The sequence below is a fragment of the Canis lupus genome, chromosome 1 (assembly GCF_011100685.1).
Source record: "Canis lupus familiaris isolate Mischka breed German Shepherd chromosome 1, alternate assembly UU_Cfam_GSD_1.0, whole genome shotgun sequence".
Taxonomy (NCBI): Eukaryota; Metazoa; Chordata; class Mammalia; order Carnivora; family Canidae; genus Canis; species Canis lupus.
In genome coordinates, this window is record NC_049222.1 from 13,810,040 (window position 1) to 13,835,848 (window position 25,809).

The 25,809-nt window shown below is 45.1% G+C and overlaps 1 protein-coding gene across 1 annotated transcript in view; it reads left to right on the forward strand.

Annotated features, from left to right (window-relative positions):
- Positions 1–1,547: 1,547 nt before the first annotated feature.
- The window catches only part of BCL2 (BCL2 apoptosis regulator), a 166,896-nt gene continuing 142,634 nt past the window's right edge, over positions 1,548–25,809 (forward strand). The window contains 2 exon segments of the mRNA NM_001002949.1: positions 1,548–1,694; positions 1,921–2,787. Coding sequence (NP_001002949.1) covers positions 2,203–2,787 — 585 coding nt within the window. The 5' untranslated portion in view covers positions 1,548–1,694; positions 1,921–2,202.

Below are 25,809 nucleotides of genomic sequence, written 5' to 3' on the forward strand. Positions count from 1 at the left end.
GATGGCGTCTCCAGGGCGGGCGCTGCGCCCGCACACCTGGGACGCGACTTGCGAGTGAACCCGGCGCTCGCCGGGGGCTTCCCTGGCCCGTCCCCGGCCCGTCCCCGGCCCGCCCCGCCGGAGGGCATCGCCCGGCGCCCCCGCTCGGGGCCGGCGTGGGCCTGGGTCTCCGCCCGGCAGCTGCCGGCAGCCGGCACCGCGATGTGTGCACACGCACACGCACACGCGCACGCACACGCGGCCCGAGGGGTCGGCGCGGCTCCCGCGCGCAGCAGTGCCCCGGGCGCGCCCGCCCCTCGCAGGCCCGAGGAGGCCCCTCGCACACCCACCGCGCCGCGGCCGCGCGGGAGGCCTGCGCCGCCCGCGCCACCCACCGGCCGGGCCCGGCGAGCGAGCGGGCGGGCGGGCGGGGCTGGCGGGCGGGGGCGTCCCGGGCGCGCCCTCCCCGGCCGCGGGCCTGCGCGCCATGTGTCCTCGGCGGGGCGCGCGCCGCTCCCGGCCCGGCCGCGGCTCCTTTAACCCGGGAAGGCGAGCGCGGCGGCGGGGCGGCGGGGCGGCGGGGCGGCGGGGCGGCGGGGCGGCTCCGAGGAGGGCTCTTTCTTTCTTCTTTTTTTGAATGAACCGTGTGACGTACGTACAGGAAACCAGTCGCTCAGAGAGAATGAAGTAAGAGGCCAGGCCCCCCCGCCCGCCCCGCGCCCGCCCCCTTCCTCCCCGCCCCCGCCCCCGCCCCCGCCCCCGCCGCGCTCCCGCCCGCCGCTCCCGGTTTCCCCGCCGAGCCGCCCGCCGCCGCCGCCGCCGCCGCTGCCTGCGAAGGTGCCGGGCGCCGGGCCCTCCCCGCCGGCGCGGCCGTCATCGCCCGGAGCGGGAGCGGGCGCGGGAGCGGGAGCGGGAGCGCGGCGGGAGCGCGGAGGGGGCGGCCGCCGCCGGCGCCGCGGCGCAGGAGCAGGAGGAGGAGAAAGGGTGCGCGGCCCGGGAGGCGGGGTGCGCCGGTGGGGTGCAGCGGAAGAGGGGGTCCAGGGGGGAGAACTTCGTAGCAGTCATCCTTTTTAGGAAAAGAGGGAAAAAATAAAGCCCTCCCCCGCCCGCGCCTCCTCCCCACCCCTCGCCGCACCACACACGGCGCGGGCTGCTGGCGCTCGGCACCCGCGGCCCCGGCGCGTCCCGCCCTCCTCTCGGGCGGCTTTTCGGAGGAGGCGGTCGCCGCTCGGAGTTGGATCGGAAGAGGGCTCCGGTCCCCGCCTGCCTCCCGCGGAGGAGCCAAGCGGTCCCGCGGGCCGAGATCCATGTCGGTGCCCGCGCGCGGCTGTGCGTGTGTGAATTGCCAGGAGGGGGGAGACCACCGGACTCGTGCACACGCCGGGCTGGACGTTGCGATTCATCTGCCGCCGCCGCCGCCGCCGCCTTTCCCCCTCGTGCTCCTGAGCTCTCCGGTTGGGATTCCGACGGATTGACATTTCTGTGAAGCAGAAGTCCGGGGACCAAACTGGAAATTCTCCTGATTTTTTTTTTTTTTTTCCTTCCCCCTTCCCTCCCCCAACTCCTGGTTTCATTCGGAAGTTTCAGAGCAGCCACAACCGGAGAGTCCCGAAGATTGGTGGAATCTTTTGCCTTATGCATTTGTTTTGTTTTCACAAAAAAAAAAAAAAAGGGAAACTTGACAGAGAGGATCATGCTGTCCTTAAAAAATACAAGTAAGTTCTCTGCACAGGAAATCGGTCTAGTGTAACTTTCCGTGGAAACATTTGCGATTTTTCACTTGAGGTGCATTCGAGTTAAGTCTAATTTCCAGGCAGTTTGATACATTTCTTTTAAGCCGTGTGACCTGTAGTGTGTGTCTGTGCCCTGCTTTTTCCCCCCTCCCGGTGTATGAAGGAAAATGCACCTGATTCTGACATAGTTTTCTTTTTGACCTTTCAGCATCGCAGAGGAAGTAGACTGATACTAACAGTAATTAATAATCATGTGCCTCGTGAAATAAAGATCCGAAAGGAGTTTAAGTAAAAATTTCCTGCATCTCATGCCAAGAGGGAAACACCAGAATCAAGTGTTCCGCGTGACTGAAGACACCCCCTCATCCAAGAATGCAAAGCACATCCAATAAAATAGCTGGATTATAACTATTCCTTCCTTCGGGGCCGCGGGGCGGGAGCAGGGGCGAGAGGTGCTGCTGGTACCCGGCTGCTCGTGCCCCGGGGAAGGATGGCGCACGCTGGGCGAACAGGGTACGATAACCGGGAGATAGTGATGAAGTACATCCACTACAAGCTGTCGCAGAGGGGCTACGAGTGGGACGCGGGAGAGGCGGGCGCCGCGCCCCCGGGGGCCGCCCCCGCGCCGGGCATCTCCGCCTCGCAGCCCGGCCGCGCCCCCGCGCCCGCCAGGACCTCGCCGCCCCCGCCCCCCGCCGCCCCCGCCGCCGCCGCCGCCGCCGCCGCCGCCGCCGCGGGCCCCGCGCCCAGCCCCGTGCCACCTGTGGTCCACCTGACCCTGCGCCAGGCCGGCGACGACTTCTCCCGCCGCTACCGCCGCGACTTCGCCGAGATGTCCAGCCAGCTGCACCTGACGCCCTTCACCGCGAGGGGACGCTTTGCCACGGTGGTGGAGGAGCTCTTCAGGGATGGGGTGAACTGGGGGAGGATCGTGGCCTTCTTTGAGTTCGGTGGGGTCATGTGTGTGGAGAGCGTCAACCGGGAGATGTCGCCCCTGGTGGACAACATCGCCCTGTGGATGACTGAGTACCTGAACCGGCATCTGCACACCTGGATCCAGGACAACGGAGGCTGGGTAGGTGCACGTCTGCTTGAATGGGAGTCTGGGCTGGATGTTTCAGAGCTGAGGCTCAGAACCCCTGGTTGGAGTGTGGGGGGGCCCTCGGCCCCATGGGGCTGGTGAGCCCGGGAAGAGCAGTCGGGTTGCCCTCCCCGCTGCCCTACCTCTTGCCCCGGCCGCAGCGCTCCCGGCCGGCTCTGTTGTGGATGATTTCTTCTGGCCCAGAGTGTTTTCCTTACTTGCCAGCCGTGGAGGGTTAAGGATCCAGCATTTGCTATCCAGTGGGATCTGGGGATAAATGGTATCCCTTCGGGCTTTGTCAAACTGGAGGTCCAGGGATCCTCCTCCAACCCCCAATCCCACCCCCACCCTCACCCCCACGGCCGCCCCCTGGACTACCGATGACCCAGACTCCAGGTCAGGTTAGGTTGGCAATCGGCTTCTTAAACTAAGTTCCACACACCCCCGCCCCCAACCGTGGGGTTCTTATTTATACTGCAATTTGTGAACTACCCAATTAGAAGAAGACTTCACCAGAGGACCAAAGGCATGCCTTTTCTGACTCACTGGGTGGGATCTACCCAAAGAGGAAATGCAGTGTAGCCCCTTTCCCTGGAAAACATAGAAGTGTTTGCAAAGAGGTAAGTTGACTTTCCGAGAGTCCGAGGACTCCATCCTGTGGGGTGTGGCACATGAGTTCCCTGTGGGCGTGGCTGAGTGTCTTGAAGAACTTTGGGGCTGTGGATACTTCATCTCATCAGTGACATAATTTGCCCTGGCTGCAGACTTTGTGTTCTGTTTCTGTACCTGGTGTATGATTTGGAAGTTTATGGTAATTATAGTATCTTTTGCTTTTCGCCACCTAGAGTCCACATCCTTTGATGGTCTCCTCTGCTGAAAAAACTTGCGTCTACAGTGTCTATATAAAGCATAGAAGCATTGATTCTCATCTGTGGATTCTCTCATGCTCTGACTTTAGTTGTAGTGATCGATGCCTGTAGCTTCGAAGAGCATCTGCGAGGTGTTTTGTTTTGTTTTTTTTGTTGTTTTTTTTTTTTTTTCTGGTGCTCTGTAGAGCTTCCATCACGTTACCATAAAGTTATTTTTGTGTGTGTGATTCTTTGGGGGAGGGGGTCCAGATCCTAAAACTGAAGAGTTGTATTTGAGATCTGCATCTGATCTATAAAGTTATTAATTTATGGAAAAGTAAAAGAGAAATCTTGTCTGAAAGTTTTTCAGGCATTTTGTTTTAATTTGAAGAATTATTTTTGAAAAAGGGTGCAACACGGTGCTTCCTTGTATAGTCTCTAGGGAGAATGAATGATGCTTTTATTTTATAGGGCCTTCCAGGAGCACAAAGCCTAGAAATGACTACAAGTGGATTCAATTTCAAGAAGCACATTACATATTTTACTACAGTTTACAAGTGTGCTAATATTAAGGCCAAGAAAAAGGAGAAAAAGCCAAGAAAGTAGATGGCTGACATGAAAATCTGATCCTACTTGATCAAAGTTAACAAAATTTTGATGCCACTGTTCAGTGTTTAAAAGTACAATATCCCCATTTAAATTTCTAACACTTAAAATGCTCTTCGTGAATCTTTTTTTTTTTTTTTTTTCAAGATCCCATATTGTCAGATCTTTAGTATTTCTGGAAGAATTCACTAAAGGGTAAAAGAATATTTTTGTTAAATATTTGGTTAAGTAGGTGTTTTATTTAACCACCATAACCACCATAACCAAACAGGTAGAGGTTTCCAGGCTCCAAGACCAAAGTAAAACTCATTTGACAGTTCTACTATTTCATATTTTTATGAAAAAATATTTCAAGATTTTCTTTCTCGTTGAAAGAAATCCAAGGTGGTAACTGTCATCTGTTAAGAAATTTAATAAAAAGATAAGAAACAGACATGTGTTTATGGATAGACATTAAAATATAACCTTGGTCTTTGTTTTGTTGCATTGTACGGTGTTAACGTCTCATGCGAAGGAGTTTTCTTTTTAGATGAAAAAACTCTTTTTAACTCACTTTCAAAATAGTGTCTTCAAAATAGTAGAGCCTATCTTTGTGGTCAACAGGTATCTGAGATTGATAAATGTAGAGGCTATATTTTATGATGCCAAATCACAATGACACATCGTAGAACACGATAAAGAATTTTTTGACAAAACCTCTCACTGCAAAAATAAATCATATAGGGGCACAAATAGCTGATGGTAAAATGTGTAGTTTGCAGAACAACATATAGATGGATGACTATATAGGAAGACAAAGGAATTTGGCCAAAAAAGTATGTATCAGGAAATGTAATCACAAATGGATACTTTGGAATAAAAGTGGTAGCAGTTGAGAGTTATAAATGATTTACCTGTTCTTTCAAATGGGCACGACTAATCTAAATGTCTAGTATGGCATGTGGACAGATTTTCCCCCCAAATTTGCTCCAGTCAGGGTTGCATCTCTAATACTGTGTTGCATCTTATAGCATAAAGTACTCAATGCCAGTGGTCAAGTTTCAGGAGAGCACTAGTCACTTAATGACTTGTGTGGCTTCTAGGACTCAGTGGATCAGCTCATCTACTGCATATATAATAATGGGCGCTTAGATTTGAAGTCACTTTTTTCTTTGCTGATGTTGATAGAAATCAGACTCCTGAGATTAAGGAAAACTGGTTGTATTCCATAATCCATAGCTTGGAGAAAGCGGCGTCTTAGAATGACAGGCGTCTGAGGGATAGTCCCAGAAGCCTACAAATTAAATAAAGACTAAAGAAGAAACTGGGTTAGAATGGAGTATGGCTTTATTTCTAAGTTCGAATAAGGCATTGTGAAGGAAGCAGGACAGAGGGAGTACAAGACAGCCTTAGTTCTAGGAAATGTCTGAGACCCTGCTACTCCAAGTGTGGTTCACAGACCAGCAGCAGGGGCATCACATGAGAGCTTCTTAGAGATGCACGATCTCACGTTCCACCCCATAGCTAATGAGTCTGAATTTGTGGTTCTTAGGAGATACAGGTTTTTAGGCATGTTGGAGATGTTGACTATTACCTGCTGTTGGTTCCTGGGGCCATCTTTTAAGAAGAATGACAGTCTGTGGTGGGTCCTCCAGTAGCCCATTGATTCCAGTGGTCTCAGAGGTTTCTAATATTACCATACTGAATATTTACCAGTTGTTCACTAGTATGATATGATCCTTGGATGAAATAAATTGGAATGAAAGAGAGGAGATAAATTATTGTAAACTCCGTCTTCCCAAGAATGTTTTTCAAGGTAGCTAATACAGTTTGTATTGGCATTATTGATTCCAATAAAGTAACACAGCTTTTCTATTCCAATTAAAGGCAAGAGACTTAGCTCTTTAGATAGCTCCATTAGTTATTATTTTATCCCCTCATAACAAGGTTTGAGTTCTGTAGAGATGCCTTGAGTGAGAGTGCTTCAAGGCAAAGGGGCTCTTGTAGGCAAAGGGTTGAGATACGGGGAAGCTGATGGTGAGTGGAATTGGTAGTTCCCCCCAAGCTGAGCAATGGGATGACATTCAGCTTCATGTCTCAGAAGAGAGTGAGGTGTGGGCTATTAAAAGAAAGGGAAGCCTTAAATAAGAGATTAGCTTCATTCTGTTGATGAGATGGTGTCATGACTTTTCTTTTCTTTTCTTTTCTTTCTTTTCTTTTCTTTTCTTTTCTTTTCTTTTCTTTTCTTTTCTTTTCTTTTCTTTTCTTTTTTTCTTTTCTTTCTCTTTCTTTCGTCTTTTGGTCTTTTGGTCTTTGTGGTTTAGGAAGACAGGAACTTACTTCTCCACATCCAGTAGAGGTTAGCTTCCTTTTTACTAGTTGGTCAGCAAGAGTTTCTGTCTTCTGTTGGCAGTCCAGACCCACCAAATATACTTGATTAACTGGAAAGCAGCACCATTCTCATGCTTGTGTACGAAATACGTGAAAAAGCATCATTTTCCTAGCGGCCAAGTATCAGCTGCTCATGGCCAGTTTTGGCAGCAAAATGATAGGGATTAAAAATAGTCTGAAGATGATCCAGTCTTCAATAGTACATTTGATGATGAACTTTCCTTGGGAAAGTGCATCTTTCTGCCTGCGAAGAATCACATGACGCCCTGCAATAATTTATTCTGTAGAAAAAAACACACATAGTCTCCCCTAGAGTTTGCAAGTCACGTGCTGTTGAGTGATTATATTTGTGGACCTTTGTAAACTGTTACAATTCACTTAGTTCCCTTTTCTGTTTTAAGGTTTTCATTGCTATTCAATGTTGGTTGCAAACATGGCTTTTCTTTTGTGCATCCTGTTACTTTTAGCCGTGCTTTCTAGCGAGAGCTGGTTGGTCTTTTTAGCAATCCTTAATTGAGCTGGTACCCTTCAGATTGCTTAAATGTCATTAGGCCACACAGCACACCAGGTAACAGAAAGCCACAGGTTTGTTTGGCGCGCGTGTGTGTGTGTGTTTAAAGTAAACTCTTACAGTTTTCCCTTATCTCTACTTCTAGTCCCAGTCAGCTGTTTGGAGGGATGATAAACTCACCCGTTAGGCAGGTGTGTGGGTGCTGTGTGTCGCTCCTGCTCAGCTCTCCCCATGCCCATTTCTGAGGTCACTCATCGTGTCTTAGCAATAGTTGAGCAAAGCAATACCTCAGCACAAATGTGTTTGTGCTGGAAAAACAACACTGTCTTTGTAGTGTACAAGTAGAAAGGTTCCCCCCAGAGATATATTGTATTTGAGGTTCAAAGGTTCTGTTAAACCTTTTTAAGGTAATCTAATATCACCTTATTCAGGTATAGCTATAACCTTGCAAGCCTTTCCCCCAGCTACCTACAGGAGACCACTCAGTGAATTTACTTCACTATGAAGCATCTCTTTCATTCTTCTTGGTTTGATTCAGACAATATTAGTGTTTGACATCTCAATAGGATCAATGATGAAAATCCATCCAAGGACTGAGACAGTTGTTTGACAGACATTATTGCAAGTCTTTATGTGCCTGGTTCTGGGTTTGGTTGGGGACACAAGAAAGGGAGCTTTACCCTGCTTTGTGTGACCTCACAGGCTGACGTTGTAGGTGTCTAAGTAAACTCATAGTACATGCAGCCTGATAAGCATGATCCTAGGTTCTCAGATTTAGAGAGAAAAAGGAAGAAAAAAAAAAAACTAAGTATATATTATTTTGCATACATTTCTAACTTTGTCTAAAAAAGTTGCTTCTAACCATATGGCTGTTCATGTGTGCATTAGGTCTTATTTAAATAGGAGAAATGTAGATAATTTAAAAAATACTGTACAATACTGACACACTTTTAAGAGAACTGAAAGGCAAGGGGAGTTCCCTTGTTAAATATTTATCCCTGAAACCCTCTTAATACACATTAAGAAGACTTAATAAACACCTGTCTTCATTTTTTAAAAAGTATTTCATTCTTTGTATGTAAAAGACAATCAAGGCTTTGAATAGGATGATTAGAATAACTTAATTTGAAGAACTATCTTTCTTAAATCATCCTTGCATACAGAAAAATACAAGTTGATTTTGCACAGAACAGGGGCTCTTCCTCTGGGAGAGTTAAAAAACAAAAAAGCTTTTGTTTTCTTTTGTTTTAGGTCATAGGACTGTTTCGATTATTAAGAGGCTTCTCTTCCAAAACTCTGTTTATAGAAATTTCCAGTCCACTGTAGCATCTGTGTTCCTGAAGGGCAGGTGTTAGTTATACTGTCTAACTGCTTGCACTCCTGGTCCTCTTTCTTTAAATGGAGATTGTAAAACTTTTTGAAATGACAACAAAGCCTTTTTCATTTTAATATTTGTTCTGATATATACTCGATTCTATAGTGCCAACGTTGTTTCTCTGCTTTTTATTTGCCAGACAAAAGATAAACCCAGCTGTCCTTCAGTAAGAATGATGACTGAATGATTGTTTCTATCTCTCCAAAGCCATTTGGGCTTTCTCAGGGGGACCCTGGCTCGTGACTGTCCCTTACCTGCCCATCATCCCGGCACTGGGCAACCTCCTGGATGTAGCTCCTTCTGCCCTCCCAACACGCGCAGGGTAGGATTCACCTGAGCAAAGAACACTATGTCTCCATACCAGCAAGAGGGAGCGGAAAACACTGTGGCGAGAGCTAGAATAGAACCTCCACTCACATCTTGTCACAAGGAGCTGGGCAAGGCTCAGTTCTGTCAACAGATACGATGCTTTCCCCAGAGGTCATGAATTGCAATCACGCACAGGATAAAGGATAGAATCTGCCAGCAGAACTTTTATTTGCTCTGATCTGTGCAGTGTGAGATGAGAGGGGTTATACTCTAGCCATAGATAAGTTTTGTCTAACTTAATTAAAATAACTTCTATTCGAGACTACTTCCCCAACTACCCCTTAAGCGTGTTTGAAAGGGAATGTCCCTGCTATGCTGGTGTGACCATTTATAGCACTATACCAAGAGCTACTTGGGTGATTTTCTTGGGCAATTGACAGGATTCTGTGAGAAACTTCTCTACAGAACATGGACCTCTTTTCCGCATGACACATGGAACACGCACTTCACTAGGAGACTGTTTGGAAAATTTTGTTTTCATCCTGCTCCTCGTTTTGCCCTCGGAATGTCAGGGATAGAGCCATATTCCATTTATAGTTAATAATCAGCTCATCAGCTCTCTGGGGCTTCAACATAATGAGTCAGAAACTTATGACTGACCCCACTCTCCTCTTTACTATGCCTCCTGAAAACAATCTGAGGACCCACTGTGTCAAGTGAAGCTTTACTATTTCAATGGAGATTTTTCCATTGAGACTAATGCAGCTTTCTTGTGACAGTTCCAATTACTATATTTCTCTCTTTTTAACTGTCTTCTCTTAAGCTGTGGAAGTATCTAGAGTTTGTGACTTAGGATGCTTAGAGTACCAAACAAGGATCAACGTTGCAGGCTATCTCTTCTTGACTGTTTCCATCTCTTCTTGGTTGAGAATGAAGATTGCTTTAGCTGCACAACACCATGAATGTTGTATCTATGTAGTAACTCTGAAATTAAATTTCAGCCAGATAGTCCATTCAGGTGCATTTGAATTTTCCAGGAGAATCTGGAACAGATACTTAGTACTCTTAATTCACTACCTATTTGCTATATATATTATCCTCCTGCAATTGGAATAAAATTAACTGCACATTATATCATCAGCTTTAGAGATTATTTTATCCCTTAAGAAAAAAAAAAAAAAGGAAGTCCATAAGTGATGCCAGTTGGCACTTTTGAGTCTAAATTTTCAGGACTATCTCCTAGTCATTTCCCTTATGAATTCCTGCTAGCATATCTCTCTCTTTCTTGGTCTCTTGTTTAAAACTGAAAGCTTTTAGAGGTGGATTTGAGTTTTTGTAATAACAAAATTATAAGTATAGTGAAGCAGAGCCACTTACTAAATATTTAAAGTGACCGTAAAAGAAGGAAACGGTATGAAGACGTCTTATCAAGGCAAACAAGCAATTGTTCTTAAAACTGAACTCACAAAGGGCAGGGATGGAAACAAAAAGAATTATGAAGATCTTGTGATGTCACATATCATGCACCTTAATTTTTTCCCTTGAAAACAAATTTACTGAGGGCTTACTATGTGCAAGGCTCTCTGCCACGTTTTAGTTGAGTAAAAAAGTGTGTAAGACCATCTTTGCCTTCAAGGAACTTACCAACCATTAGTGGGACTAAAAAGATGTAAATTGCTGTAGTCTCTGCCACTCTTTAGTGGATGGAGAGATCTGGCCCAGGATATGGAAGAGTTTCATGCAGGAGGGAGTAGGTAGGAGATGTGAGGAGAGGACATTTAGATAACTGGGCTGGAGAAATTAGAGCAGACAGGAATGTATGAGGCGCAATTGAGCAATAATGGGAATAGTAGAGTGACTTGGTGGAGGCATAGAGATCTTTCACAAGGTATGGCCAGGTCCTAAGTTGAGAGCTTTGTATTTAACTTGGTAGATGTTGAAAGGATAGTGGAAAGTGTTCTGAGGCAAGACAGGATGTGCAGGGTTGCAGAAGATTGCTGGATGGGGGTTTGAATCATGGTGGCAGAGTGGGGAATGGAAAAGATGGGGCAGATGCGGGGGGACGGTACCGAAGGGGAACCAAAGGACTGAGAACAGATTGAAGAAGCAGAAGACTGAAGCCTGAAACCCAGCTGGTTCAAGAGAGATCTTGTTCTCAAGAGAAAGAGGAAAGATAAGAACAGTTGCTGTTTTGTATGGGTAAATGTGATGAAGTTAATTTTGGACATTTGCAACTTGAGTTTCCAGGAGGATTTCTAAGTGGAAATGCCCAACAGCAGTTGGCTTTAAGGATCTGGAGCTCAAGAGAGAATTTGGGGCAAGAATACAATATGCCATTCCCCCCAAATTGGGTAGGTTTTCTATTCTTGCATTTCCAAAAGTGGTCCTAACTGCCCTTGCTGGTTCCATACTGCTTTCCTTCCAAAGTCCTCTGTAGACTTCCACGGATTGGACTGAGGGGATTTACTTGGGAATTAACTGTTCAAAGCATGACCTGCCTACTTAAACCATAATTCAACTTGAGTCAAGTGAGTATTGTCCCAGTATCCTAATAACAACCACCATTTATAGAGATGTTGTAAAATTGAAATGTTCTCCTTCGGGGTGGTACTGCATCAGTTAGTAAAATATTTCTCCTATTCTATTTAACCTGTGTCTCACAGAGTAGATTGTATGTATGCACAGTCATTGAATGAATTAATGAATAAAATTGATTGAATGAATGAATTAATAGAAGATTATGGAAGAGGCACTTTGAGCATCTAACTCATCCTAACCAACTAAAGTTCTCCTACTCTCCTTCCTAGAGAGTTTGTCTATGTGTTCCAAATGTCCCATGTCACAGATTCATGACTACTTAATAGAAAACAAAAAAGAAAAATACCTATTGAGTGTTTTGATTTCAGTGCTCATCACTGAATTGAAAAAGTATGTCAAAAAAAAAAAAAGTATGTCATTCGTACGCGAAGAGAAGTCTTGATTGTGCTTTACATTAAATGTTTGACGTTAATAAAGTCTTTAGTGCTAACGTTAGATAGGAGGCGATGGGTTGTCACAGTATATTGTTTATACACGAATGTGCACAGTCTGTCTATATGTGTTTAGCTGCTCCCAGATGGTTCAAATCTCAAGCCCAGTGGAAGTCTTGATGTCTGAGATTTTCATCACCTTATCATTAAAGGAATCAGGGCTTGTCCAGGGTTCTCACAGTGGGAACAAGGTGGCTCCCCCCTAGTTAGTGTTGTCGGTCAATATAAAAGAACTACAGCATAAAAGTCATAGGGATAAATGATCCTCTCGTTCTTCTCCCACAAAAACAGGCAGCCAGTTGAAGGTGGAAGTCAGGAGAACTCAGTGTTCCCAGAGATGAGAGAACCTAAGATTTTATTTCTCCAGACACTGATACCCAAGAAGACCACCAGGGGTGTCATGGATATAACCACTGGCCTGGCAGCCTTGACTAAATTCTCTATTGCTTGAAGCAAGAATCACAGCCTTTCTGTGGTTTTAAGAACTGGTGGAATTTGTATTTTAAGAACCCTCATCCCTTGGCATGAAGCAAACTCAAAGCATTATTGCTCATCATTTGTCATCTGTTTGAGAAAGATCGTATGATTTGTTTACTTGTAATGAAGCTTGACCATACTTCTCCAGGGGCTTTTTAAAAAGAAGGATGTGTCAGCTTGCAGATTTGTCCCCATGAATGAAACCACAAGCAAATTCTCTTCTCTCTCCCATCCTCCCTCGTTTCTTTAGTGACCATCTGTGCATTATGTTACCATTGCCAGACCCTCTTCAAGTGGCTTATCTATGAGTGAATTCAGAAACTTCAAATTATAAAGGACACCCAGATAATTGGCCTGTTCTCCAAAGTATGTGTCCCCTGTGCTGCTGCCAGATTCCTTCTTAATGAATACATCCAGTGACAGTGGGATTCTTGAGCTTGTCCGTATCCGTGAGAAAATGAGCTTCCCTGCTTTGTAACAGCTTGTGGCTCGGGGAAAAAAAATGACAGCCATTGCACAAGTCTCCTTTGAAAGTCGTCTTCTTTCCCATAAATGATACTTTGAGAACACACTTAAGGGGTTATTAGTTTTCTATTTCATGCTTGGCCTGTGTGTGAGAATAACACCAGCTGTCACTGCAAATCAGTAGCTAAACACGCTTTGTCTGGTTAATGTGAGCATTTAATATTTGGCTCAATTAAAAATTAACTGATGAAAGTACATGTCAAATGGAAATCGAAAATACCTTTGTAAGGAATATTGAAAGGGCATGACCAATGAGGAAATTAGTGGTTTTAAAATGTGGAGACTTTGGGGAAATTTAGAGTCGAGACACTTGACTCTTCCTTCAGACCTCTCTACCTGTTTGATACTGAAAAGGATGCCCTCATTCTTACTATGAAGGACCCAGTTGCATCTCTATGTTTTCTACAGAGTTACTACAGTGTTGTGTTTTGTTTTGTTTTGTGCTGGAGCATACAATTAAAGCACACAGAACAGGAGATCGGTTATTCATTTGTCCCACACATTTTTTTTTTTTTTTTTTAATTAAGCACATGCTATAGGCCAGGCCCTGGGGAAGTACATGGTGGGAACAAGATAGGGCTCACAGTCTGTGGGGTGGAGATCTTCACACAGCAACTGTAGTGGAGTCTGGGTAGAGCTAGGAAACATACAACCATAGTAGCAGCGTTTATCAGAGTCAAGGAAGTCTTCCCAGGAAAGTCCTTCCCAGGAAAGGAAGCCTGAAGGATCAGTGGGAGCTAATGTAGAGAAGTAGGAAGGAGGAACAAAGTGTGGCGAGCAGAAAGGACCTGTGGATCAAAGGCCAGGGGCCCAAGGAGTCCAGCCTGGCTGGAGGGAGGAGTGCAAGGGGGCAGGTCAGAAAGGCAATGCGGGTTATGTGCCCCCGTCCAGCGGTTTGTTCTAGAAAGGTCCTGCCATGAATGAGACTGGGAGAGGCTAAATGAGCAGGAGACCATGTGCCTGACCTACCTAGAGGAACGGTAGTGGGGACATCGAGAAACTGATAACCTTAAGCAATGGCTAGGACTAGAAGGGAGAGATTTTTATTTAGGAAGATGTAGTGATGATGGACTGAATGCTTCAGAACCTGGCTCATTTCTTCTCCAATTACAGTGCTCTTTTTCCATAATCATTCTGAAAAGACTGGTCCTCGTTGTAGCTGTAGATCCATACATATATATATTTTTTTTTTCTTATTTCCCGTTCGTTTACATTAACACTGCCGGGTTGGAAATTTTATGTTGTTAGAATTCACATTGTAATAAATCCTCATCGACAACCAGTTAAGAAAAGTGTATTTTTTTGTTTTTGTTTTGTTTTTTTAAGAAAAGTATATTTGAAGAAAGAAAGAATTCCGTTTTGAAAGGCAGTTTGCATAGACGTTTCCTCCTCGTGAAAAAAATCACAACAGTGGGATCTCACCTGGGCAGAGGATTTTAAAGTTTCCAAAGGCATTCCGTGTCTGTTGGTGCCCTTGGTCTTCATGATGACCCTAGGTAAGGCAGGTATTATATTCCCACTTCTCTCTGCCTTCCTCTGCCCACACCCTTTGTGTCATTTGTTTATTCCCATGCAAGGAGAAAAGCGCCTGAGAAAGCTGTGTGAGAGCCAGTAAGTCCAAAGGAGCTGGTATTCATTCCCAGACTCAGAGTCTAGTGGATATTTCTTTACACTGTGCTGCTTCTCAGGGTATGTTTTCACAAGGACACTAGATTCCTCAATAGAAACTTAATCAAGTATATCTAATTTTGAAAAATAGTATCCTCCACTGCTTTTTATCTCAGGAAATGTCCGGAAAATTAAAAATATAGTCTTTTGTTTCACGTTATTTTCCCTCCTTTGATTTGGCTTTTGGAGGGTGTTTTGTGTTTATGGCAGGGGGGCATCTAACCTCTTGCCATCTGATGCTCACCCATTTGCTCAAGACCCTGTGGGTGTGCTTGAGAGCTGGGCAGTCTTGAGCAGGTAACTCCTCCAAGGGGAAAGTAGAATGAGGGACAGGACAGTTCTCAAAACTCAGCGTGAGGGTTCTGGGCAACAGCAGGGCAGGCAAAATTATGTGAATATAGATGATCATTTTGATTGTTCGGGGTCTAACTAGGAATGCACGTTTTTTATTAACTTTTAAAGTTGGCCTCTTCTCTTTAGGTAAGCAACATAAACTTGGCATAAGCGTTAAACATAAAAGCGTTAAAGCACTTTTTGAATTTAAAAAGTGGTGGAGCCTTCATCAGTAAGATTCCCAGAGTGTCTAAAGGGCATGTGGCTATTTTAGTTCAACCTCATTTATTCAACAAATATTTAGAAGAGCGCTGGAGCTGTAACAGAAAACATGGCAGTCAAGAACTGTCTCTCCTACCTCCCATGAATCAAACATGGTGAGGAAGTTAGAACATAAAGGGGCAAATAATTAACCATAGAAGAAGTACAATATAACAGAAAGGAGACAGTTTGATACAGGATGGTTGGTGGGGCTTCTTAACTCTTAAATGAGTTCTAGGGATCTTCTAGTAGTATTGCAGATCACACAGAGGAGGTTAAATGGCTTTTTAAAGTTAACAGCTGAAAACATAAATGTTCTACCTTAAAATTAGTGTGTGTCTTAGTATAACACAGCCCATAGGTCAGTTTAAGATGGTTTACCATGCACAATATGGGGTTTAAAAAAACTTCCATTTTTAGCTAAAATGTTTGGGGCATTTTCCCCCCCTTCTCCCTACTGATCTTTTCATCTCCCCCATTTCCACATATCACAACACTGCTCAGTGGCCCCAGTCACTGAAAGTTGGGAGGAAGGAAGGAATTGATCGAACCCCAACACGTGCTAGACTCTGGGCTTGACGCTGCTATGGATAGGAGATAATTTAACCCCCACAACCTCTTCTGAGGGTAGGAAGTAGAATTATAGATTGAGGAAGCAGAGATTTTGCAAAATCAAGGAATTTTGCACAGTAAGAGGCAAAAGTAGATCCTTTTTTAGGCAATCCAAGTGGTCATGGATGTCCTCTAAAACTTCAAGATTTTTGTTGTTGTTGTTTTTAATCTAAGAGACCTATTAAAAAGTAACAATTTGATGCATGTGACTGTTTGGTTCCTTTTGTGTTTCCTTAGGAAGCCAGTTAGTCATCTTTATTTTAGTAACAAGGAGGTAAAATCTTTCATAACATGAACTTTCAAAAGTTCTTTCATAGCTGAAGAGAAGAGATAGAGAAATGTTTTGTTTCTGTCTCTCTCCTCATTGGCTCCAACGGGTCTTTGTAAATAGCCTTTGAAAAATAAGTGGTAGTCACTGTTTTATACCAAGACCAGACACCTGATTCAGAAGCTGTCCCAGGGGTCAGAGTGTGTGTGTTGGAATAGCAGATCCACAGTGCTTTCCTGGTTCAAGAGAAGTGACCTCATTGTCCAATTGTAACCTGCTCGATGCCTTAATCAAAAGGTGGGAAAAGTCTGCGGTTTTACCTCTGGTGTGATCCTGAGCCCTTTGCTGTCTTATTTTAGGCATGACCTTAGTGTTTTTTTTCCAGAGCCCAAAGGTAGAGTGACACGTAACTCAAGCTTATACGATGATGATGTATTTTTTTAAAAATATTTAGCTGTAAATTTTATTCTACTCATAAACAAACCCACTTTCAGCAACAGGGGTGTATCAAGGGAGAGTTATTTCCATCTCCCTTGGTTTAATTTGGATACATTTGACCTAGAACAGCACAGTCTTTCCACAATAACATTTGAACAGGATGCTGCTGTGCTGGTTTTCAGGGCTCACGGAGTTTCAGCGTGGGCCAGGAAACTACTTTCTTAAAAGAAACTTAAACGCTAAGTTCTGACAAGATAGGAAACTCTTACTAGGCTCCTTATTAAACTCCTCTCTTGTTTTTCCTGATTTCTCATGAATTTATATATCTCTTTGTATTATTAAACAATGTAGGTTGAACATTTAACTTAAGTTCATGTGTTGAATAACTCAAATTCAGAAAGCATAAAATAAAAACAAAAACTGTTCTTAAAGGGTTTGCTTAAGAAAGCATATATGAATAAAAAATTAAACATTTCTCCCAGGCGCCACATGTTCTAATTTTTTAGAGTAGAGCTTCATGGTATGTCATAAGGAAGCAAAAAAGGAAGGGAAATTATTATTCAGACAGAGGGACAATAGTAACCCTTTCATTATTTGAGACAGAGTTCAAAACCAGGCCCCCAAACCCTGGGATCTGTGTGAATTGAACCGAACTTGCCACCAGCTATTTCCGCTCTCTTCTGTGGACTAGACTGCTTTGCCAGTGGGGGTCCAATATAATCTAAAATGTGTAGTTTATAAGCTATAACCCCACATGATAATGTTTAAAAGTCTGCTAATGTATTTTTACAAATCCTTGAAATCCCAATGACCATAGATGATAATTAGGATCTTTATTCTTTAATGGCCTTCTTTCTGTGTGACCTCTTAGTGGTAGGGATTGATCTCAGGACAAGGGCCTTGGATTCTGTGTCCAGGCCAGGCTCACTAGTGTCCAGTATGAAAGAGGAGAAAGCCCTGCCCTTCCTCTGCCTCAGTTCTACCTGCGATTTATAATGTCTACATGGAAATGAAGAGTACTCATTTGTCACCAGGATTATAATTGGCGAATGAAAGGTCTTTATGACCACAAAGTCCATTAACACTCTGTTTAGCAATTATGATGATTCTAAGCACAACTAAGAACCAGGAAGTAATTTCAGCCCCTGCTATGCAGAAGGGTAACACAAAGGTTACACGCCAAAGGTCACACCATTAGTCATAAGAGCTTGGCCATCATTCGTAACAGATTTGGGTGCGCACTTGTGTGCATGGAGAGAAAGAGACAGAGGAATAGACATAACCTAAAAGTTACCATCTTGACCATTTTTTAAGTGCCATTCTACATTGACAATATCATGCCGCCATCATCACCACCCCTTCCAGAACTCTTTCAGCACCCCAAACTGAAACTCTGTATCCATTAGACACAGACTCCCCTCTTCCTCCCCTCAGCCCCTGGTAACAACTATTTGACTTGTATCTGTGAATTTGACTACTCTAGGCACCTCATACAAGCCAATCGCACAGTCTGCCCTGTGTCTGCCCACGGGCTTATCTCACGTAACATCACGTTTTCAAGGTTCATCCATGGTGTAGCGTGTGTGTCAGAATTTCATTCCTTCTTAAGGCTAAATAATTTTCCAGTTTTTTTTTTTTAATACATGTTCTCACAAGACTGGTTATCTTTTTTTTTTTTTCCAGTCCATAGAGATGGCACATACCGTCAATTAGTACTGAGTGGGCAGCAGAGCCTGCAAATTATTAGAAAAATCACTTAAAAAAAATTTCATGAGAGACAGAGAGGCAGAGACACAGGCAGAGGGAGAAGCAAGGTCCATGCAAGGAGCCCGATGTGGGACTCGATCCCAGGACTCCGGGATCATGATCTGAGCGGAAGGCAGATGCTCAACCCCTGAGCCACCCAGGTGCCCCTAGGAAAATCACTTTTAAGAGTTGGACAGTAGGGAAGAGGGTAACAGCACTATGAGACCTGGCTCGGGAGCAACAGACACGGCTGTCGAGCCTCCTCTGTGTGGGGCAGCCTGTCCTGAAGGCCTCAGCAGCCTCTGAGGTTCTCTCTGGGCTGTGTCACAGGCCAGGCTCGCGTTCTCCTCACGCTGCTGCTGACTCATCAGGACGGGTCACTTCCAGAGGGAGAGTTGAAGAGATCAGGGAAAGTGGGTCATCCCTTTCTGACGCGTCTCCATCCCAAATGGTTAAGATTTTTTAAAAGTTTCGGCTTCAGTCATCTGAAAAATCCACTTGTGTGAAATGATTCATTCCAGAATGTGGGGCCAGAGGCAAGAGGCGAGGCAGGAGCTTAGGTGTAAAGGAAGGAGCAGCAGGCGAACCGGGGCCCTGGCTTGCCTGCATGTCTTTCCTCGCGCCTCACTTTCTGGAACCGAGCTTTGGGAGGAAGTAGACTTGAGGGGCTCTGGGTATTGGTATTCCTGGGGCAGTTTCCTTTGTCAATGCTGGGGCTCCATTATCCTCGCTCGGCCTGGGGGACACTGTTGGCATATCTTGAGTCGTCGGCCCACCTGAGGAGGTGAAGGAGGGCTCCCCAGAGGACGGGCCGGGGGGGTGGGGAGGGCTGGGTCTGAAGGGTAGAGACGAGCTGGCCCTGCAGAGAGTGGGAAAGGGTCCTGCGTGCAGATAAACAGAGCCATGGGCAGGGTGTGATGAGCTTGGGGAAGGTACAGAGGTCAGCATGACCAGAATGTAGGGGGCAGGGGTGGAACGCAAGGAGATGAGGCAGGAGGGATAGCCAAGGCTGGTTCGCTGAGGCCCTGGTGTGTCCCCGAGGAATTTAGGTTGGATCTTTATGCGGCAGAGAGCCAAGAAAGGTTTCTAGCAGGGTAGTGATTTTTTTGCTGGCGGTGGAGGGGCAGGAGGGAGGCCAGGTGGGAAGAAGTGGCAGGTGTCCATCTTGGGATGGGGCTGAGCACCTGCACCTGGACCCCTTCTGCTTCTTCCCAATGGGATGGGACGGCTGTGAAAGACATTTCAAAGGCCAAAGCTGTTGGGTTGTGCCTAAGAGTTGAGGAATACAGTCTGACCATCACTGAATACTCGGTGCTTAGTGCTGGGCAAGCATACAGTAGGTGCCCAATAAACATCGACTGGCTGACTGGACAGCTGTCTGTGTGGGTATTAGGAGCAGTGGCAGCAGCGTTAGAGGGACAGCCCAGCCACATCATGATAGAGGAGATGAGATGTTTGTAAGGGTGTGAACTCCGGGTCACATACTTTGCAAACGGCCTATCTACATGAACACATTTCTTTCTTAGGATGGTCTGGGGAGCCTGGTGCAGTTTTATCCTTGGAGATGAGGAAACAGGGGCTTGGAGAGGTGACCCACTCAGCTTGCTTTGGGGGTTGAGCTGGGATTTGAACTTAGGTATCCGCGGAGTCTTGGGTGCCCTTAATCACAGCGCTGTGGCCTCTCCTCTTCTGGAGTTTCCGGGAAGCCGCTTGTATCAAGGCCCCAGGAGTGATGAGTGGGCAAACATAACCAGCGGCAGGATGCAGAGAAGCCTGTTTAGGAAACCATTTATCTCACATAGACATACCATCTGAGATGACCTTAGTAGAAAGAACAATGGCAGTAATAACAGCACTGTATTTTTTTCCCTGGCATAAGAAACCAGCTTTGTAATGAAAATGGAATTTCTCTGGGAAAGAGTCCTAGAAAGAGATAGGCAGTTGAGATAAAATAACAAATTGTAAACTCATATCAGAATGTTTTCTGTGTGTTTTCCCTTGCACACTTGCCTTCTCTGTTTTGTCATTTACTTTGTTCACTTGCTACCTGTGGATCCATGCCCCTTGCCCCCCACTCTTGCCCCCCAGTCCTGTGACCCAGAGGAAGAGAAAGGAGCGTGTGCATCTAGAGGCAATCGCGTGCTCCTTGGCATTTACCTTCAAAATACCTGGAGGAAAGGGGAAGGGGTCCTATAGGGTAAACACTGCTTTTGGGATGGAAGCCTGTGGCTTTCTGGAATGAAGGGTGGTGAGTTTGGGTTCCCAGGTGGCCCATGGGTTGGAATCTGAGCTCCCTGGTGTTCAGGTGTGTGCGCCGTCATGGATCATTACAACCCCAACTGAAGCTGTGTTTTCGTGCCATAGGTCAGAGTCATATAAAATAAACTCTTGTCATAACAAAGGATGCAGCAGCCAGATTACGTCTTGGAGTTCCTTCACTCGCTTACCCCAGAGGACACTGATTTTCATGGCAGTGTGGGGAAGGGATTCTATTTTTATGCTGATCCTAACTGGGGGTCTATCTTGCTCTACCACCCTTGTAAATAGTGATAAATGGTGGTGGCCATAGCAGCATGGAGAAAGAGTGTGGCCTGGAAACCCAGCCAAACTCTTGGCTCCAATTTTATGTAAATTCACTGAACAGAATGCAAATGATTTCACAGTAACATGGGACCCAGGGACAAGTGCTCATCTGTTTTCAGCAGTCTCCCTGGGCTTCTGGCAGCAGCCACTGTAGAGGCACGGAACGGAAAAGGTGGCTGGGAGGGAGGGGGTCCCGCCATCAGTAGAGAACTCACCTGGGATTTCACCATGAGCAGCAGTTATTTGTTTGGCATTCTGTGAGCAGGATTCTGGATTTCAAGAACAGGAAAAGATCAACACAGACTAATGCTTTTTAAAAATCCTTTATTCCTTCTCTTATCGCAAAGATGTTCCATGATCCCAGTAGATATCCAAACACTTATGTATCTCAAACGTATTGATTGGGCATTTAAGACAGTGTGCTAGGCATCGAAGAAAGACTCAAGTGCAACCATTAAAGCGTGAAACCATAACATAGTGTGTCTAAGATCTCCTTCACTCTCCAGTGCGGTAACCACTGGGCATGTGAAATGTGGCTAGCCTGAATAGAGATGTGATTGGAGTATAAAATACATAGCAGATTTCAAAGACTTAGTATAAAAAGATGAGTGCAAAAATACTTTATTAGTAATTTTTATGTTAATTGTATGTTGAAATGATAATGTTTTGGATATATTGGTTTAAATAAAAATATATTAAATGTGGCCACTAGAAAATTTAAAATTACATATGTGGCTCATATTATATTTCTATTGGACAGCACTGGTCTAGATTGCTAACCATTTATTACACAGTGTGGTCACCTTTTTACTCCCATCTTTGGATACTGTTACATAGGAGGATAGACAGAGCTTTCCTTTTTCACAGATGGGATATAGTTTAGACATTGTCGTGGTAAATTGTGTGACTCTTTACCGAGTGTATTTACATCCATGTTCTCACTGAGCTCACTCTTGGTCCACAAAGGGAGGGCCTGGTCATACTTTTAAAGGTGACTGTGTTAAAGTATAAAAGAGGGCTTGCCCACCTACCTCAAGAGTTGGAGTTGGGAATACAAGGTCAGGCTCTCAATGTCTAGTCCAATGCCTGTTAGAAATAAACTAAAAACTCCCCATGGAAATATTTACTTGTGTTTCTGTGCCAGAGGTAATAGGACAGGATCCTATTTAGACATAAACATGTCTGTGTTTCTGAATGTAAATGTACACAAGCATGTCCTGCAACTGACGATGTGACAATTAATCAAAGGTTGTAGCCAATATTCAATGGAAAGCTTTGATTCATGTTGAATTTTTGGAACCATCAGGTCAAGGTTAGGGAAGGGTTCGTGCATTTTGTCATGACGAGGGGATGTTTTCTTCTGTTAGAAATCAGCTGTGGTCATGTCAAGTTCCTGGCAGCATACAGCAAGGTCAGTGGATCTCCACTTGTCAGAAAGGTCTGAGATGGGGCACCTGGGTGACTCAGTGATTGAGCATCTGCCTTTGGCTCTGGTCATGATCCTGGGGTCCTGGGATTGAGTTTCACATCAGGCTCCTCACACAGAGCCTGCTTCTTTCTCTGTCTGCCTATGTCTCTGCCTCTCTCTCTGTGTCTCTCATGAATAAATAAATACAATCTTACAAAAAGAAAAGTTTGAGACTGAATTGGGTCATCCATGGGATGGAAGGACAAAGCAGGTACCAGGACCAAAGAGGCAAGGGATTAGATCCCAGGAGTGCCTTCTGAGTTATTTTATTCCCAGCACTCCTAACAGCAGGTATGGAGGGTTTTCCTCATCCCAACAACCAGTGCTCCGAATCACTAGATATCAGCGAGGTATCCTACAATTTAATTCAGTTTTGACCCTAACTGACTGGAGTTAGCGTCAGATTCCACAAACACTACCCCTGCCCCCCGCCACCTGCTTTAGACACCATTTGGATGTCTGGGTCACCCATATTTTGACCCATCAGTTATTAACCAGAGGTTTTTACTACCCCTTCTTCACATTTGATAATTTCATTTACTAGAGTAGTTCATATGACTCAGGAATGTACTTAACTTACTATGACTGGTTTGTTATAAAGGATATAACTCATGAACAACCAAATGGAAGAAATGCATAGGGCAAGGGATGGAGGAGCTGTTGTGAAGCTTCCATGCCCTCTCTAACTGGTTATCAACTAGAAGCTCTCAGAACCTCATAGTTTAGGGTTGTTGTTGTTTTTTTCTTTCAGATTTTATTTATTTGAGAGAGAAAGAGATAGTGAGAGAGAGCATGAGTGGGGGTGGGGGGTGAGGAGAGAGAGAAGCAGACTCCCCTGCTGAGCAGGGAGCCCCATGTAGGACTCGATCCTAGGACCCTGGGATCACTGGGATCATGACCGGAGCCAAAGGCTGCCACTTAACCAACTGAACCACCCAGAGTGGGTGGCTGGTTTAAGGGTTGTAATGAAAGTTCCATCACGTAGCATGATTGATGAAATCATTGGCCATTGGTGATGGACTCATTCTCTAACCCCTCTCCCTCCAGAGAAGGTCTGGGGGGTTGGGGCTGAAAGTTCCATACCCCTGTAGTCAAGCCTTGGACTTTCTAGTGACAGGCCTCCTCTCCACCCTGAAGTGATCTAAGGCCACCAGCCACTAGTCATCTAATTAGCATACAAAAGGCACTCATCAGCAGAGATTCCAAGGGTCTTAGAAGCTCTTGTGTCAGGAACTCAGGAATAAGCCTGAGTATTACAACAAAAGATACCGCTATCACCCCTGTCATTCAGGAAATTCCAAGAGTTTTAGGAGCTCTGTGCCAGGAACCGGAGGTGAAGACCAAATATATATTTCTTATTATATCACAATATCACATACTCAGTACAGACAAAGAATGGGGGGAGGTACACTTCCAGGGAAGAAGAAGCTATCAAGGTCAAGAATAGGTGGCTGCCATAGCGAGTGAGATTAGCACAATACTGAGGGCCAGAGGCCAAGAGCCTTGGGTTGTGTCCTGGCCCTCTGAGCAATGTGATGTCTGGGCACGTTACACACTTCTCTGAGCTTCCGTTTCTTCATCTGCAAATGAAAGAGTTGGATTAGGGGGTGTCTCACTAAGATTTTGTGATTCTATGAGTTTTGAAGGCCAGAGAATTAACCAAAATAGTAGTAACATGCAATCAGTGATAGCATAAGGGTTTGATTTTACTGCTGTTTTTTCTTTTGTCTAATATACTTGGGGGCCCTGGATCCATGGTGAATACCATCACTGGCTTGGACCATTTATTTGGCCCTGAATGAGACAGGGATTGGGTGTAGGATTACCTTATGGCTGTAGCCAATACATAGGTGTTGTAGTGTAACATGTAAAAACATCTACACTTCATTGTCTTTCTTGGCTCTATTCTTCTTATCCCCATCCTTTCTGTGAGTTATAATTATTTCTTATCTGGTATCTTGAAAGTTTACCTGTTGTGCAGGAAGTAACTCTCCCCACATTGATCATATGCTTTACTAAATCACTGCTTGTTCTCTCTCTATAGTTGTTTTCACTGCCTCGTACCTCCTATGAATTCAAAAGCTCCTGGGCTATAGATGAAGACTCTTTTTCTTTGTAAAGACTAGATTTTTAATTGCTTTTAGTAGGTGTGGGGAGACAAAAGCCCTTGGATCCTGAGATAGTTTTGTATTTTGTAGAGAATCACCCCAGGAGCACATTCCCCCACTGAGGGTTCTAGCCACCTCTTCCGCCTCATTATACTCTGCTGAGCATTGAGAAGCCTGGCATCGTTTCTGTTGGAATGAAAAGATTGGCAGAGCTGCCCTAGACAGCAGCACCACAAAACACTGTGGCAGAAGGTTTGGTCTACATACCAAGGCAGCCAGAGTATTAATTGCATTCTCTGTGATCACAAAAAAAAAAAAAAAAAAAAAAAAGGCGCTGAATTATTCTCTTCGTGTTTTAAGAATGACAGGCTTTTGCTCTGCCAGCTTTAAGCGTAGTGGTATCACATGGCAAAGAGATGCTAGATTTGAAAAAAAAGAAGTGTAGAACTGAAAAATCTCTGGTAGGCAGCTAGTTCTTAAAAAAGATCTAAAGATGAACTGTTTCATAATTGGTAGCTGTAGAAGATGGGGGCACGGGGCGAGAAAGCGTCTCCATAAATTTACACCATCTCTTATAGTTTCCCATTTTGAGATCTTGCTTTTAATTTTGAAATGGGACATCTGAAGTTGCTAGCTACGATTTGTCTTTGTTTTTGTGGGTGGATTAGTGAAAACATGGTCACGATGATTTTTATATGTACTTACCTTCCCCTAGACCCTTTACCAACATACTGGTGAATGAATATTCCAAGTATCCCCACCATGCACCCACAGTGACAGGTGCACCACCCCAACACATGCATGGTCCCTGCCTGGTCACTGCCATCTCTGGACCTGTGGGGGATATTTTGTCAAGATTGTTTGTGATGATTTCACTTGGTTGGGAGGAGAATAGATAAAGCAGGTGTCAGCCTGTGTATTGGGGATTTTCCTATGATGAAAATTGTTATTCTGTGCAGCACCCCACCCTCCCTTCAGAACCCTGAAAAAGAGAAGTATGTGCACTGCTGATGTTCAGGGTTTGAGTGTGTTTTGGTTTAAAATGTTCAGGGGATCAGAGAGCATTTCGTTCTGGGTAGTGCGGTCCGGAGAAGTGTTTTGGTTTCATGTGATTAGACCTGTCTCACCAATCCTGCTGCTTGTGTACTCTCGGGGCGGGAGCAGCAGGGGGAACAAGGTACAGGGGGAACAGCCCCTGAGAGCCTGGCTGGGCCCTGGTGGGAGGAGGCTGGTCCAGCCAGGGGCTGGGGCTGCGTGTTCATGGGAGGCTTTGAGCCCAGCTCAACTCTTCTGAACTTGCCCTGCCAGAGCACACCTCCCAACCAAAGCAAGGCTCCAGCAGCCACCAGGTAGGTCATGGTGTGAGAGCCATCGCTAACATCACTTGTCATCTGCAACAGGAAGATGGCCAGATCATGAAGACCTTCTGTCTTTGGGCCTGTTTGCCCACTGTGTGCAGTAGGGAACTCGCTTTTCTTTCC